Genomic DNA, 15702 nt, shown 5'->3' with positions numbered 1-15702 from the left:
CTAAATGTATTAAAAGCAAGACTATACTACTTTTAAACGTACCTGAAGCATTTCTGAGTCACTCCCATGGCGCCAGAAGGGCAAGCGCAGATAAAGGCCAGCCAGGTCCGGAGATGACATCTGGACATTTCAGATCTGACCTCCACGCTGCCAAACTGGCAACCATGGATGAAGGATGAAGGCTGAGTGCAGATGTACTTTTTGGCCCTGCGGATTTTTACGCGCAGAATGGAAGAAATCCGCAGGTCAAATGACCTGCATTTTTCCTGCGGATTTCTTCCATTTTTCATGCGGTTTTCATGCGGTTTTTGTGCGGTTTTCCATCGCGGTTTTCCCCCTGCGGATTTGGTGACAGAGGAGATGGAAAACCGCACAAAAGAAGTAACATGCTGTGGATTTTGTACCGCGGGAAAACCGAGCGGAAAAATCCGCAGCGTCTGCACAGCGTTTTTTTATTTACATTGATTTTAAGGCTACTGTACATCACAATGCGGATATGCAATGTTTCAGTGCGGTAAAATCCGCTGCGGAACCGCTGCAAATCTGCATCGTGTGCACACAGCCGAAACAAGCCCAGACACAGGTGCATAATCAAATAGGGCCTATGGGGGAGGGTGGGGCTGCTGTATGTGTGTACAACGACCTAGATCAATCAGAATAAAGACAGATAGAATGGCGTGCATAACCAAACGTGTACTGCAAAAAGGTTCCAGAATGTCTGATTGCAGAATGCTGATTTTTATTGTTCTCTCTGAGAAAAGCCACAGCCAGAGATGCAAGGCAGTGGCCCCTACTAAGGCCTCTTTCACACTTCAGTTATTTTCCATCAGTCAAAATCCGCCAAAATTTGAAAATGGCGGATCCGCTTTTTCTTGTTGCGGATCCACCATTTCCCCCATTGGGATACATTAGTGGCGGATTTTGACGGATGGTCGTCCGTTGCATCCGTTATTCGGCGGATCCGCAAAATTCCTTGCGGATTCTATCTGAGGGGGACGGAGCATGTAATGTTTTTTTTCGACGTCAAAATGGCGGATGACGGCGGATCCGCCGTCATCCGCCATGCGGTAGAATGGGCGCCTATGGGCGGCGGATCCGCCGGGATCCGCGATTTTGCGGAATCCGCCGGCAGGATCCGCAAAATCGCACTGCGCATGCCCAGAAAAAAAAGATACTTTTCCAGACAGTCCCAAAACTATATAAGATGGGCTAATTGGGCCCAGACATGCAGTAGCAGCCAGACAGCAAGCAAGCCACCCACCCAGCCTGCCAGACACCCACCAAGCCTGCAGCCACACAGCTATCAAGAGGCCTGCCAGTACCAGCTTACCAAGTGTGAGTATACCTATGACATTTCTGTGTGTATGGCCTGCTAGTGTGTAGCCTGCCTGTGTGTGTGTGTGGTGTGCGAGTGTTGCATGTCTGTGTTTTTTTTTTATATTTTTTTTTTCTGTTGCTTGTGTACTGCATTTTATTTTCATACAACTGTAATTATATTGTATTTTTTATGCTGTGATTGCTGCGATTGAGTGGTGTATGGTATGTGGTGTAATTGGGCCCAGACAATCCGGCACCAGCAACACTGAAGACGCCAAGCAAGATATCCGACTGCAGCCTGCCTGATAGAAGATTGAACTAGAGCTATAAAACCTGTCTGCGCAGCTGCAAGTCTACCACCTGCAAGACCCCTGGAGCGTGTGTGTGTGTGTGTGTGTGTGTGTGTGTGTGTGTGTGTGTGTGTGTGTGTGTGTGTGTGTGTGTGTGTGTGTGTGTGTGTGTGTGTGTGTGTCATTTTTTTTTTTTTTTTTTTTTCCCATCTTTTTTTTTTTCTGTTGCATGTGTACTGCATGTTATTTTCATACAACTTTAATATTGTATTTCTTGTTGTGATTGTGTGGTGTAAGGCCGGTTTCATATTTGCACTTTATAGCGCAGTGATAACCTGCACACGTCCGCCACTAATCCCCGTCCCATCTGGTCATCACCGCCTACTAGCACACCCTATCTTTAGTATGGGGTGCGCAGATTGCAAGCGTTCATGTGCGCTAGTAGGTGGGGATTAGTGGCGGACGTGTGCAGGAAATTGCAGCGCTATAAAGTGCAAATGTGAAACCGTATTTTATGTATGGTGGTGTACATATGTATGTATGTATTGTATGGTGTTATTGGGCCCAGACATCTACATCAAACACCAGCCTGACTGTATCAGTCAGGCTGGTGTTTGATGTAGATGTCTGGGCCCAATAACACCACATACAATACCATTTAGGCCGGTTTCACATTTGCACTTTATAGCGCAGCGATTTCCTGCACACGTCCACCGCAATTACCGTCCCATCCGGTCATCCCCGCCTACTACCGCACATGAACGCTTGCGATCTGCGCACCCTATCTTTATCATAGGGTGCGCAGATGGTGCGCTGGCAGGATTTTACCGTGTGCTGCGCACTTTTGAAAGTGTGCGCCAAACGCAGCATGTTACATTTTGGCGCGCACGGCACACCTTCAAAAGTGCGCAGCACACTGTAAAATCCTGCCAGCGCACCCTATGATAAAGATAGGGTGCGCAGATCGCAAGCGTTCATGTGCGGTAGTAGGCGGGGATTAGTGGCGGACGTGTGCAGGCCATCGCTGCGCTATAAAGTGCAAATGTGAAACCGGCCTAACTGGTATTGTATGTGGTGTTATTGGGCCCAGACATCTGGCAACAGCCACACTGAAGACACCGAACCAGACATCAAACACCAGCCTGACTGATAGAATTTCAAACTCCGCTGCAAATCTTCCACCTGCAAGACACCTGGAGTGTGTGTAGCCTGGCTGTGTGTTATGCGTGTTTGTGTTTTTTTTTAAATATTTTAATTTTTGTTGTTTTGAATGTTTCTTGGATTTTATTTTCATATTGTGGTGTGATTAATGTATCTGTTGTAAATTTGCGTTTTTTTATTTTTCATTTATTGTGGTATTTAAAATAAAGAGCAGAGTAGCTCCTATTTGTTGGAAAAAAAAATAATAAAAAAAAATAAATAAATAAATTGTTTTGAAAAAATCTCCTTTGTATCATTTTAAAAAAGGTAAAATTAAGTTACCATAAAGGTAATTAAAATTTTTTGGTATACAAGTGTGGTTAAAAGTGAGATTGCAACATACCATGAAAAAATGGGTATACACAGCTGAGTTTTTCAGGGAATTCAAAAACATGCAAACACAGTGGGTATACACAGAAATTAAACACCTTCAATCACTGGTTACACTCTGTTGAGAGTTTCAGGGAATGCAAACACTGGTATACACAGCAATTACACACCTTCAATCACTGGTTACACTCGGTGAGACCTTTAATCACTGGTTACACTCTCGATGAGAGTTTCAGGGAATGCAAACTGGTATACACAGCAATTACACACCTTCAATTACTGGTTACACTCAGTTACAAAACACAAAGAAAGTGGGTTTACACAAAATATTACACACCTTCAATCACTGGTTACACTCTGAGATAAGGGAATGTAGACATGCAAACACTTAAAATTGTGTATAATTAGTTTCAGGGAATTACACATACAAAATGTTTTTTTTTTAAACTTTCATATCATTTTCTTTCAGTTCACACAATGAAGCGCCACCATACAAGCAGCAGACACGGCCAGCCCAACCGCAGCAGGGATGGAGAACGCAGCAGGGATCAACAACGCAGCAGAGATGACCGGTCAGACCACAGCAGAAACAGTAACCCTGACCGCAGCAGAGAGGAACAGCCACACTGCGGCGTACAGGCAACCATTAGTTTCCCTGTAAGTATAAAGACCTGAAAGCTTATTATGATCCTTTGTATAGTAGCTTAACAAGTGTCTTTATACTTTCAGATCACTTCAAGCACTACCAGCAAGGCCGCAGCAGAGAGGGCCGCAGCAGAGAGAGCAGCAGCAGAGAGGGCCAGCCAGGCTGCAGCAGAGAGGGCCAGCCAGGCTGCAGCAGAGAGGGCCAGCCAGGCTGCAGCAGAGAGGGCCAGCCAGACCGCAACAGAGACTGCCAGCCAGGCCAAAGCAGAGACTGCCAGCCAAACATTGTTTTCCCTGTAAGTATAAAAGCCTGAAAGCTTATTATGATACTTTATATAGTAGCTTAACAAGTGTGTTTATACTTGCAGATCAGTTCAGGAAGCAACGCAGCTGCCCCAAGCCGTAATGTCTTCTCCTGAAAGCTCCCCCTCAAATCATCAGCGAGCTGACGTAAAAAAAATTTTGTTTTTTTTATTTAAAATTTTTGGGGGGTTAAAAACACTATCCTATTATGTTTTAACAGGAAGCTGATTCAGAGGAGCTTCCAGGAGGAGACGTGCAGGGTGGAGAGACACACGGAGGGGGTGCACAGATTGTAAGTTTAGCACATACACAGATACATAATGCTACACCCAACACAAACATTCATCACAGTGCACACACCATAACTACGCATCCATCCAAACAAAATTTTTTTTTTTTTCCCACAGTCTTCAGAATCCGGTGCCCGCACTAGAGTGACTCCCAGGACATCCCAGGGTCGTCAAGGTGATGCCTCTGGTGGTCGGCAAACGGTAAGTAACCCTATTTGGATAATTGTTTAAATGAACATCATGTGTTTGAATATAATGTAATTTTTTGCGTTTTGTTTTTTATGTTCACAGGTTTCACAGCGTGCTCCCCGCAGACATCAGGAGGAGGGTGTCCTTATTGATACCGATGACCTCATCCGTGAGGTGGAAATCCGGGAGCCGCTGTGGAACATGGCAAACCGTCTTCACGCTGACCAACCAACCACCCGACGGCTCTGGGATGAAGTCTGTTCTTCAGTTATTGACAACTGGGAGGAACTCAATGCGAGGGCCAGGGATTTTGTGCGTAAGTATTACAACTTCAGTAACTTATATTTCCAGCATGTGAAGTGTTGAATACTAAACCTTTTTTTTTTTTTTGCTTCACAGGTGACAGGGTTATCACACGGTGGCGGTCGCTCCGGGATCGCTTCAAGAGGGACTACAACAAAGAGATTCAGACCCCGAGTGGATCGTCGGGAGGACGCCGGGGACCCCAGTACAAAAACTACAAAGCCCTGGCGTTCCTGCGATCTACAATGGTGTGCAGAAGGTAAATATTCCCCAAACAATTCCTGTAGTAGAAATGTTTAACCAATTTTTTTTTCAGCAGACTTAAATTAAATATCAATATTTTTAATATACATTTTTTTTTTCTATTTTTTTTTTTTTTTTTTAGCACCATCTGCAGCACTCGGGAGTCTGCATCAGAGTTGCGTCCCTCTGGAGTGATCCCTAGTGAGACCGCCCCCGGTGACCACATCGAGGTATCCGACCCCTCTGTACCTACCCTCTTGTCTCATCCCTCTATCCCCTCCACCAGCACTGGAGCAGCAGGGCAGACTTCATCACATGAAGCTGCTGGTGACGACTTGTTCCCCGTTCCCCACCCCTCAGACACTGCCGCAACATCTCGACCAACTTTTGGTTCTGGCCGACAGCGTCTGAGGAGTCAGGAAAGGCTGACCTTGTCTGACTGTTTGAGTCTATACTCAACTGTTCAACACGGTTTCCACACTTATGGACAACGGTTATCTTCTGGGTTGACCATGATCAATCAAAGTATCATGGAACTCAGAAGATACATGGAACAGATGAATTTAGAATCAAACCAGACACCGAGACATGCCTTTTTTCAATCTGTTGTCCGGCAAATGGAAGGTTTAAGTACTCACCAGCAGATGCGTGCGATGCAAGCCTGTCAGAATGCTCTAGTGGAAGTGCTTGCCGAAGCATCTCATCCTCCCCCTGTCCATCCTTCCACCACCATCCATCACACAGCCGTCCCTCCTCCTACCACTCCCTCTCCTTTCTCTAGTTCACCATTCCATTCTTCCCAGTACCTACCTTCCCCATTGCATTATACCCCAATGCCCTCACCATACCCACCCCCACATACACCTTCAATGTACCCACAAACCTCGTCTGTCCATCCACTCCCGTCCCAACCACATGTGTTAAACCCCCCTTCCACTTCTGGTCCTCACCAACTCCCTCCCCAGTCCCCTACCCCCCCCTTGATGTGGTCAACCCTGTTAACCCCTCCAATACTATCTCCACCCAACATTATCATAGTTTGTAATTTTTCTGTTGTAATATACCAAAAAAAAAATTAAAAAAAGGTAATGTACCAAAAAAAATTAAAAAAAAGGTAATATATTATACCTAAAAAAAGTTACAAAAAAGGTTAAAGGAAAAAAATTAAAAAAAAAAAAAAAAAATACAGTTAATACAAATTGTCAGAAATAAACTTTTTTCAAAAAACTTTATTGTGATGTTTATTTTTTGCTTCTCTCTTTATTCAAATTACACCAGTGGTGTAAAAGGTAAACACAACACTTGGTAACACAACACTTGGTAACACAACACTTGGTAACACAACACGCAACACTGGGTAATATTTCATAGTACACCGGTGGTGTGCAAGGTACAAAAAAACACTTGGTAGCACAACATTTGATAACCAACACTTGTGAACATTTCAAAGTGTAAAACGCTTGGTATACAACACTTGGTAACATAGGTACATAACACTTGGTAACTTTACGCTTGGTACCCAACAATTGGTAACACTGCAAAGTGTAAAACTAACCAAATCACATGGTAAAACACAATGCTTGTGCAAAGCAAACACTTGGTAAAATTTCAGATAAAAAAAATAAATAAAAAATTACTCACAATTGGTAGGAAGAAAATTATATCATGTCATCTTGCCAGTCCACTTGTCCCTCTGGTGTCACAAAATAATCTGCAAAGGTGTCCCTCATTCTTGCCACTGAACCAGTACTCCGAAAAGTTTGCTGCTCATAATCCCACAAGGTGGTTTCAGACACATTTTCATCGATGGAAACTGGTTCCTTTGAAAGGACAAAATTGTGCAGGATTACACAGGCCTTTACCACCTCATCCACAGTCTCTGTTTTCATTTTCATGGCAGTTAACAGGACTCTCCATTTGGCAGTTAAATTTCCAAACGCGCACTCCACCACTCTGCGCGCTCTGGTTAACCGATAGTTATAGATTCTTTTCTGGTGTGTTAATCCACGACTACCATATGGTTTCAGTAGGTGTTTAGAAAGTTGAAAAGCATCGTCGCCAACGCACACAAAAGGCATTGGTGGGCCTGTTGTTCCAGGGAGTGGTCTTGGAGGTGGGAAGTCAAAATTGTCTCCATACAAGCGACGACCCATGGTGGAGATCTTGAATACCTGAGAGTCATTAGAACAACCGTATGCACCAATGTCCACGGCAATGAATTTGCAGTTTGCATCCGAAATGGCCATAAGCACAATAGAAAAGTATTTTTTATAGTTGTAAAACTGTGAACCAGATCCCATGGGTTTCACAATCCTGATATGCTTGCCATCCACGGCACCGATGCAGTTTGGAAACTGGCAGATTTCTTGAAACTTCTCTGCAATCTCCAGCCACCTCTCCTGGGTTGGCTCTGGGATGTATTCCTCCTGTAGAGAATCCCATAATGCCCGGCAGGTCTGTTGTACAATTCCAGCAATAGTGGAAATCCCAATCCGGAACTGGAAATGGAGGGAGGTGAAGGATTCTCCAGTTGCCAGGAATCTTAAAAAAAGGGAAAAAAAGTAAAATTAATACAAACTACAAGCCATAACATAACAATAAAAGCCTGCAGAATCTGAAACATTTTAAAAGGTAGATAACTTACCGAAGGGTCACCATCAAACGCTCCGCCGGTGATATAGAAAACCGCATGTAGGTGTCCCTTCTCCGGATTTGTTCTCCAACACGATCCACCAATATCTCAAAGAATTCCATCCGCATGCGCACGTAGTTGAAGAACTTGTCCGGATTCTCCCTCAATTCCAGGTACAGTGTGGAAAAAACGCCACAGGTGAACCTCTGCGCATTAATGGGATGAATCCACTGGCGCCGTCTCCTCATACGCAGGATTTGCAATCTTCTTTTCTCCCTCTCGAGAGCAATAATTGCCAACCGATTCAAGTGAAGATCCAATTCCACACAGAAGCTGTCAATACTCGCAATAACTCCTTCCAAACTCGCACTAACTCCTTCCATCGCTGCCACTAGCTCTAAAACCTTTCAAAGAAATTGTATCACAACACCCTAGATATATTTCTCCCTAGTTTCCAGTATCCAATCACATTTGAGAGCATTCTCCAAGAGCGAATCAAATTTGGGAGCATCCCATTTTGGAGGTGTGGAAAAACGGATCCGTAAGAAAACGGATCCAACGGATGTACAAAACGGATGCCAGCGGATGGAACGGATCCGCTTTGTTAAGGATCCGCACTAAATCGGTATAGCGGATCCTTAAAAAAACGGATCCGTTCCATCAGCTGGCATCCGTTTTTGTTCATTTTTTTGCGGATCCGCCATTTTCAAATTTTGGCAGATTTTGACTGATGCAGCTACTGTGCATACTTGGCCAGGCTCTGGTGGTTGGTCTCCTTTCCAACAAGCTGTACACTATGTAGTATAAAAACTCTCAATGTAAGATAATTATAGCAGAAAGAAAAAGCAAGTCAATTACAAACTTGCTTATTTTTATGCTGTCAAACCAACCATACCAATTTTAAACCATACAAATAGCCCTTTAGAGCACCATGAACTTTGGTGGTTTGGTTGATAATTTGGTTGGCAGCTATTTCAGCATCACTCCCATATATCTCTGCCGAGAACTCCTCTCCTTTCTTTTAAGGAGTTAATTTCTGAGATTCCAGTCACCTCTTTTCAGACTATTGATTTCTGTACAGCAGTTAGCTGCTCTCCTGCCCTTTCTTGTCAGCTCTTCTTTCAGAGCTGCTGTTATGAATTCTGCATAGTTACAAGCTCCCACCTGTCTGGTTGCTGCTTACAGAACAGTTCTTCTAATCATTCCCCTTACTGCCCTGAGCTATGTGTTTGTTTAAACGCACTGTTATTTTTATATGTAAAAATAAACCAAAGATTACAGTGGGTGAATGTGCAGTACCCGGCCACGGCCACTATCCTGTTGATGGAGTTGTGCTGAGCACACTCGGCAGCCGCTGACACTGTGAACAGCTGATAGATAAGGGACGCCAAGTGTCGCATCCATACCAATCAGATATTGATGTCTTATCCAAAGGGAAAGGCCATCTTATTTACCGGTATTTATTATTTATTTTACTTGCTTACATAGCGCCATTAATTCCACAGCACTTTACAGACATCATCATCACTGTCCCCAATGGGGTTCACAATCTAGTTTCCCTATCAGTATGTCTTTGGAGTGTGGAAAGAAACAAGAGAACCCATAAGAAACCCACACAAACACGGGGATAACATACAAACTCCTTCAGATGTTGTTCTTGGTGGGATTTGAACCCAGGACCTGACCGTACTCCCTAATCAATATAAAAGTCCCAGATAACTCCTGTAACTACCAGTGAGCAAGCTATAATAACCCTAGAACTTCCTTGGTGCCACTAGTATGTAGCAACTTGTGGAGTTGTGACAGGTCCCCACATTCTGAACACTTGAGAGACATATATGGTTCATTTTTAATTCTACTCAAAGAAAAATGACACAGCATTTTATATTTGTACTTAAATACAGTAGTCATAAATGAAGCATAGCACAGTTCCAGCGAGAGAAAACAAAGTATTCCATCTCGTTACTGTTATTATTTTGGAAGAAACATTTGCTTTGAATCCAGAAAACATAAAATTTGATTAAATAGATTGTTATTAGTGCGGTAAAATGCTGTAATTCAGAGTGAGCAATCATTGATTTGTTTTCATTATTCTGGTTGGCAGCAGCCTCCATGCTATTAATTAAACTGGTTACGAACCGACATATAATTGAATCTGTTACTATTTATGCATCTTACTCTAAAACACTTTACATATAAATTTATATATGACTTCAAATGTGTTTATTTGAATCAGTTTCTGTACTTTGAATTCAGACATATTGATTCATCCTTCATATATATTGCTTCTCCCAAACTTTATTAACCCTGAATCTCAGTAAAGCATTGTTATATTAAAACTCTAAGTTTCAATGTAATATTGTTAACACTAGAACTACTGATGGAGTCATTTTGACTCCTTTCGTTTTTTATTTCTCTTCTGTGACTACATTTTTCAGAATTCCGGCTTGAAACTCGGTGACTTTTCCTCAAATATGATGTGAAAAAAGATTTTGTGAGAATAAATAATTTTGGTGAAAAATGTGCGCGTTTTTTTCAAAATTTACCAAGAACTACTGAAGGGAGTCATTTTGACTCCCTACTATATTTTGAGGTCCTTTTGTCACTAAATGTTGCTATAAAGTTTTGTGCATAATTTTTTCACTCTGTCTTATTTACCCTGATGTTCATATAGATGTAGTTCAATTTACATGTCAACTTTTCACATTTTCCTTGTGTTTTACCTGCTTGTATTACTGTGTAATACTGAACAAAATAGCTTGTTTACTCTAGGCTCTTATCTTATGCTAATGAAGGGTGGTGTTTTTCTAAGGTCCTAGCAGGAGACAGTATTCTGGATAGTAACTTTACTTTCAGTTCAGCTGAAGAGACAAAGAGAACAGACGCAGACATAGGAGCTCTGAAGACTCATACAGGTATGAATTGTTATGAAATAGTTTAGCTGTCTGTCAACTGATTCAGCCCACCTACTTTTGAAGGTGGCAGAACAGTTATTATTTCTTTTAGTTTTCATTTCATTTCTATTTTTCAGCAGGGAACTATATAGAATTATGGAATTTGTGAGGAATATGGAGAGAAGACGTTTGATAAAGCCTCAGGATATTCTGGCTACTTTGCAATCCATACCGGAGGATGAATCCGAATTGCAGGAACATGTATTTGATTCTGACAGTGATGAAGATTTCATTCCTCAGAACATATCAAGTGAATCTGAAGACTCAGAAGGAACAAATCCAGAAGGTAAGTAGTTATGTGTATTTATTTGTTCTTCCACACACTGAGTTAGGGCATGTGCACACTAGCAGAATTCTGGCTGAATAGCCATCTGGATATTCTTGCCGCAATACAGGCCGTACCTGCCCGCTCATGCCTGAAGCTCCGCTCCGAACCCCGGGCTGGAGCCGCTGTCAGGGACAGAGCAGCGCTTGCTTACGCGCGAGCACGGCTCCGTCCCAGACAGCGGCTCCAGCCCGGGGTTCAGGTATGAAACTCCGCTCTGTACCTGAGCGGGCAGGTACGGGCCGGATTGTGGTGAGAATATCCGGTCAGATATTCCGCCGCTAATCCAGCCAGTGTGCACGGACCCTTACAAAACAAAAATTCTAAATATTCATCAACTTTTTTCCAGATATTCCAAGCACATCAACTGGGGATCGGGCTCATGCAGTTATGTTGCCTCGTGACCATCCTCCTGGTCGTGGACAGAAAAAATCAGCAAAACGTCCCAGAAATGAAAGAACAACAGATAACGATGGCGGCGAAGGTAATGCAACAACAAACACCAGAGAAGGCGAATCTGAAGGAATACTAGTTTCAGCGGATGGTATTCAATGGAAACCTGTTGAAATTGGAGAACACTTGCCTGGTAGGCGTGCCAGCCAAAATATTCTTCGAGAAGCACCTGGCCCTACAGGATACGCCAGAAGAAATATCATTATCGATAGTCCTTTGAGCGCATGGCGTTTATTTTTTGATTCATATATATTGACACATATAAAGAACTGTACGCTTGCAGAAGCATGCAGGAACAATAATTTACAGTTTACTCTATCCGATGAGGAGCTAGATGCATTCATTGCGATATTCTATGCTCGTGGAATATCTGGCACGAACCGTCACTTGATTAGCAGTATTTGGTGTAATGACTGGGGAATACTGTTTTGCAAAGCGACAATGTCTAGGGACCGCTTTGTTGAAATTATGAGGTTTCTCAGATTTGATGAGAAATCTACTCGATCGGAGAGACTGCAAACAGACAAGTTTGCTCTATTTTCTACTGTGTGGGACAGGTTTATTGAAAATTGTATTGCGTGTTACAAACCTGGCCCATACATAACGGTGGATGAGCAACTTTTCCCAAGCAAAACTAGGTGTCCATTCACGCAGTACATGCCTTCCAAACCAGATAAATATGGCCACAAATATTGGCTAGCTGTTGATAAGGAGAGCAAATATCTGGCAAATGGCTTCCCTTATCTAGGCAAAGATGACACACGCCATGCTGAGGACCGTTTAACTGACCCTGTTCATGCATTTGAAAATGCCTTAGACTTTGCGGGTATAAATGCATGGATAATATTCAAGGAGATTACCCACCAAAAAATGTCACGCAAGGCATTTTTGCAAACGCTTGTGAGAGAGTTGAGTGGTCCTTATGTCACAGATAGGGAAAAGGGTTCCACGTCCCAAGTTTCTACATGCTCAGAAGTGATGGTTCAAACAAAATTTTGCCAGATCAAAGAAAAGTGCAAGAAAAATAGATCTGTCGGCAATTGTAAGACTTGTGGTAAGTCTTTGTGTGGGCAATGTACTGCCATAAATCAAAGGCAATGCCTAAAATGCGAAACACCAAATGTTTAGAAGGTGAATTCTGCGCCATATTTTCATTTTTATGCTCCTCCACCTACATTTTCTCTGCTTTTTGTTCTTCAGTTGTTGTTTATATGTGTGCACTTGAATAAAAAAAAATGTTTGAAAAACGTCTATTATAATTATTGTTATTTTCTGTAGAAAAATAAGAAAAGCAGAAAAAAAACAATCAAAAGCATTACTGTTGGATCTCACAATAATAATACATTACAAAAAATATAATTATTAATAAATAACCACAAATGAAACTCTAAAAATAAACGAAAACAAGCAAGGAGTCAAAATGACTCCTTTCAGTAGTTCTAGGCGGGGTCACGAGTCCAGTAGTCCTAGAGTTAAAGCTAGCGTCCCAACTTACATCATTTAGCATCTCACTGACATTAATTTCCAGTATACTATGTGTGAGAAAGTTCTAGATTCTAGCAAGGTGTTCTTTTTCTTTTGTTTTGATGGAATTTATCCCCCCAAAACACAAATTGAACCATTTATGTAGGCATTTAGGGGACTTAGCCTCTATAGAAATCAAAACTGTAGAATAGATTTTAGTGGCTTGGTTGCCTGGAGAAAAAACTCAAAACATTTATTACAAATGAGGGGCTTCAGTGCATTTTCAGGTTCTGAGTGAATAGTATACAACCCTTCGATTTGCATACTGTTCACTTTATCTTGATTTAGACCACTTTCACACTATCAGTATTTGGTCAGTAATTTACATCAGCATTTGTAAGGCTAGGTTCATATTGCGTTAACCCAGCCCGTTCAACGCATAGCGTTGATGGGCTGGGTTAACTGTATAGCATAATGCGATTGCGTTCTGGTATACCCGCTAGCACAGATGATTCATCTGTGCTAGTGGTGACGGAGCCTCAGACGCTGCAGCCCGCGTCCAAGGCTCCGTCACTGAATGATGGCACATTGCGAGTGCATGCCGCTTTAGGGCATGCGTCGCGATACGCCTGATAATGTTGGTCAATGGCAGCGTTAACGGACTGCGTTACACCGTGTTATGCCGCGGTGTAACGCAGTCCATCTAACGGACTGCCATAACGCAGTGTGACCCCGGCCTAAGCCAAAATAAGGAGTGGGTGATAAATGCAGAAGTGGTGAAGTGTTTCTATTATACTTTTCCTCTGATGGTTCCCCTCCTGGTTTTGGCTTACAAATACTGATAGCCAAATACTGAATGTATGAGCATGGCCTTAAGGCACTCAAGTGAGCGCTGTCTAAGCTCAGTGACATTGCAAGAGCCTAGCCGTGCTCATTGTAAGTGTGCACTCTTATTGCTGGCTCCTGTCTGTGGCCACCGCTGTAGAGTATTGTTCTACAGGAGCCAGTGATTGTGGTGTTTTTTTACACTGAGTATGACTGGGCAGCGTCACTGCAAAGGTGCTGAGCTGCTGATTGAGTTCAAGAAGTGCTCACTGGCCTGCTATCAATAAAGATATGATAAAATGGTCAATATGCCATACTGAAGGACGAACAATGCACTTAGCTAAGGGTGCATCAAAGTCCACTGAGTTTATAACTTAGTGACCTATCAGAAGCCATGCTGGTGAATCCCTAATCAGAGCATCACACAGGCCACCCCAGAGCACGAGCATATCATTAACTTAAAACTGAAAATAAAGATTACACAACAACCACAAGACGGATTTCATCAACCAAGGTATCATTTTAATCAGTGTAACGGTGCCAAACCTGACACTGTGTGTAGGTTACTGAGCACAATCCTGCCAACAGGTTGCCTTTAATTAGCAGTTTGGCAGTGACAGACACCCTTGTAGAATTTTTTTTTTCTCCATGTTCTTTGTTTTTCTATATTATGATCATAGGTCAATGTCTGAGCATAGGCGAGTGATTGAAAGTACAACCTTTTATGGTGTATTCAGCTCTCCCACTCTGCCACTTTATTTTCCTATAAATAATGGAGGCTGGCCCTTACTGGGCAGATTTATCCATTATCATACAACCTGTTTGTTTACAGGAAATAATTAGAAACTTATGGAGTGAACTAATAATCAAAACTGAAAAGCTTTAGGGGAGGGGCAGATGGCTGTAGATTCTCTCACCCAAGAGAATTAGGTCGAACTGTAGATTCTCTCACCCAAGAGAATTGGGTCGATTATGCAAATGACACTGATCAAATTCTGATCATACAGTTATCATAGTGCAGTCTGACCCTGTTTGATAAGATGGAGAAAAATTTTTGTCCACCTTCTCCATTTTTGTCAGTACGCAGAAAGGAGAAGTCATCCGAGTGCAGTTTTATATTGTCAATGCACTCATTGATTTGCATGGCGGAGAGCAATCTAAATATTGGATCCCACTTGGGTATGTAGTGACTTTTTCCTCAGACAGTAGAAAACAAACATCGGACATATGTACAGCTCCATAGACTTACATTTGTCAGTGTGAAATCCGATGTTTTGTCGGATTGCACTCTGTCTGAAAATGCGCTCGCCTGCACCTGCCCTTACTCTAGCAGAATTGATAGTGAAGACTCTCTAATGAGGTAGTTGCAAACAGTCAACTACAAGTACTCACCGAAATGTAGGAATTCTTCACTAGATGTCATAACTGCAGTAAACAAATGACTACAAGTTATTAGTAAACTAGTATTAAGTATACAGAATACTGAATCAGGGAAATGTCTAATTACCAGCAAAGATTCAGGAATTCATTTTTTTCCTGTATAGCATTTTGTTTTGTGATATTCCAGTTAAGTTATTTTTTTCTTCTGGGATTGGTACAGCACTGTTCAAAATAATAGCACTATGTTCAAAAACCATGAGTTAATCACAAAATCTTTATACATACATACTACATAATACATACATACATAGAGAAGACCAAAAGCAAAACACAAAACAAATATCCTGGAATAAAAAAGTAAAAAAATATATTGCAAAAATTGCATGAAGGTAGTAATAATAGTAATAATAAGGGTATTTAGTTAACATAATTTTGATCAAAATAATGTAGAAGCCATCCCGCCACGTCACGGCAACCCTTGTGGGACAGTCCTAACTCTTGTATTTAAAACCTTTCCACTTGTCAAGTGACGTAAATGTGAACAAGGACAGAGGGACTG

At 42.1% G+C, this 15702-nt stretch overlaps 2 protein-coding genes across 2 annotated transcripts; both read left to right on the top strand.

The window, feature by feature from the left end:
- The first annotated feature begins 4653 nt into the window (after positions 1-4653).
- LOC141080536 (uncharacterized) lies at positions 4654-10788 on the top strand. Its single transcript, XM_073565803.1, has 4 exons — positions 4654-4880; positions 4964-5126; positions 5253-5823; positions 10774-10788. Exons 1-4 carry the CDS (start codon positions 4766-4768, stop codon positions 10786-10788), a joined length of 864 nt encoding a protein of 287 aa, XP_073421904.1. The 5' UTR covers positions 4654-4765.
- LOC141080530 (uncharacterized) lies at positions 10620-12602 on the top strand. The gene is made up of 3 exons (XM_073565793.1): positions 10620-10657; positions 10774-10982; positions 11371-12602. Exons 2-3 carry the CDS (start codon positions 10793-10795, stop codon positions 12600-12602), a joined length of 1422 nt encoding a protein of 473 aa, XP_073421894.1. The 5' UTR covers positions 10620-10657; positions 10774-10792.
- Positions 12603-15702: the final 3100 nt, after the last annotated feature.

The sequence above is a fragment of the Dendrobates tinctorius genome, unplaced genomic scaffold (assembly GCF_039654945.1).
Source record: "Dendrobates tinctorius isolate UK_male_01 unplaced genomic scaffold, ASM3965494v1 ptg000003l, whole genome shotgun sequence".
Taxonomy (NCBI): domain Eukaryota; kingdom Metazoa; phylum Chordata; class Amphibia; order Anura; family Dendrobatidae; genus Dendrobates; species Dendrobates tinctorius.
Note: the sequence above shows the minus strand (reverse complement) of the source record. Positions and strands in the feature narration are given on the sequence as shown.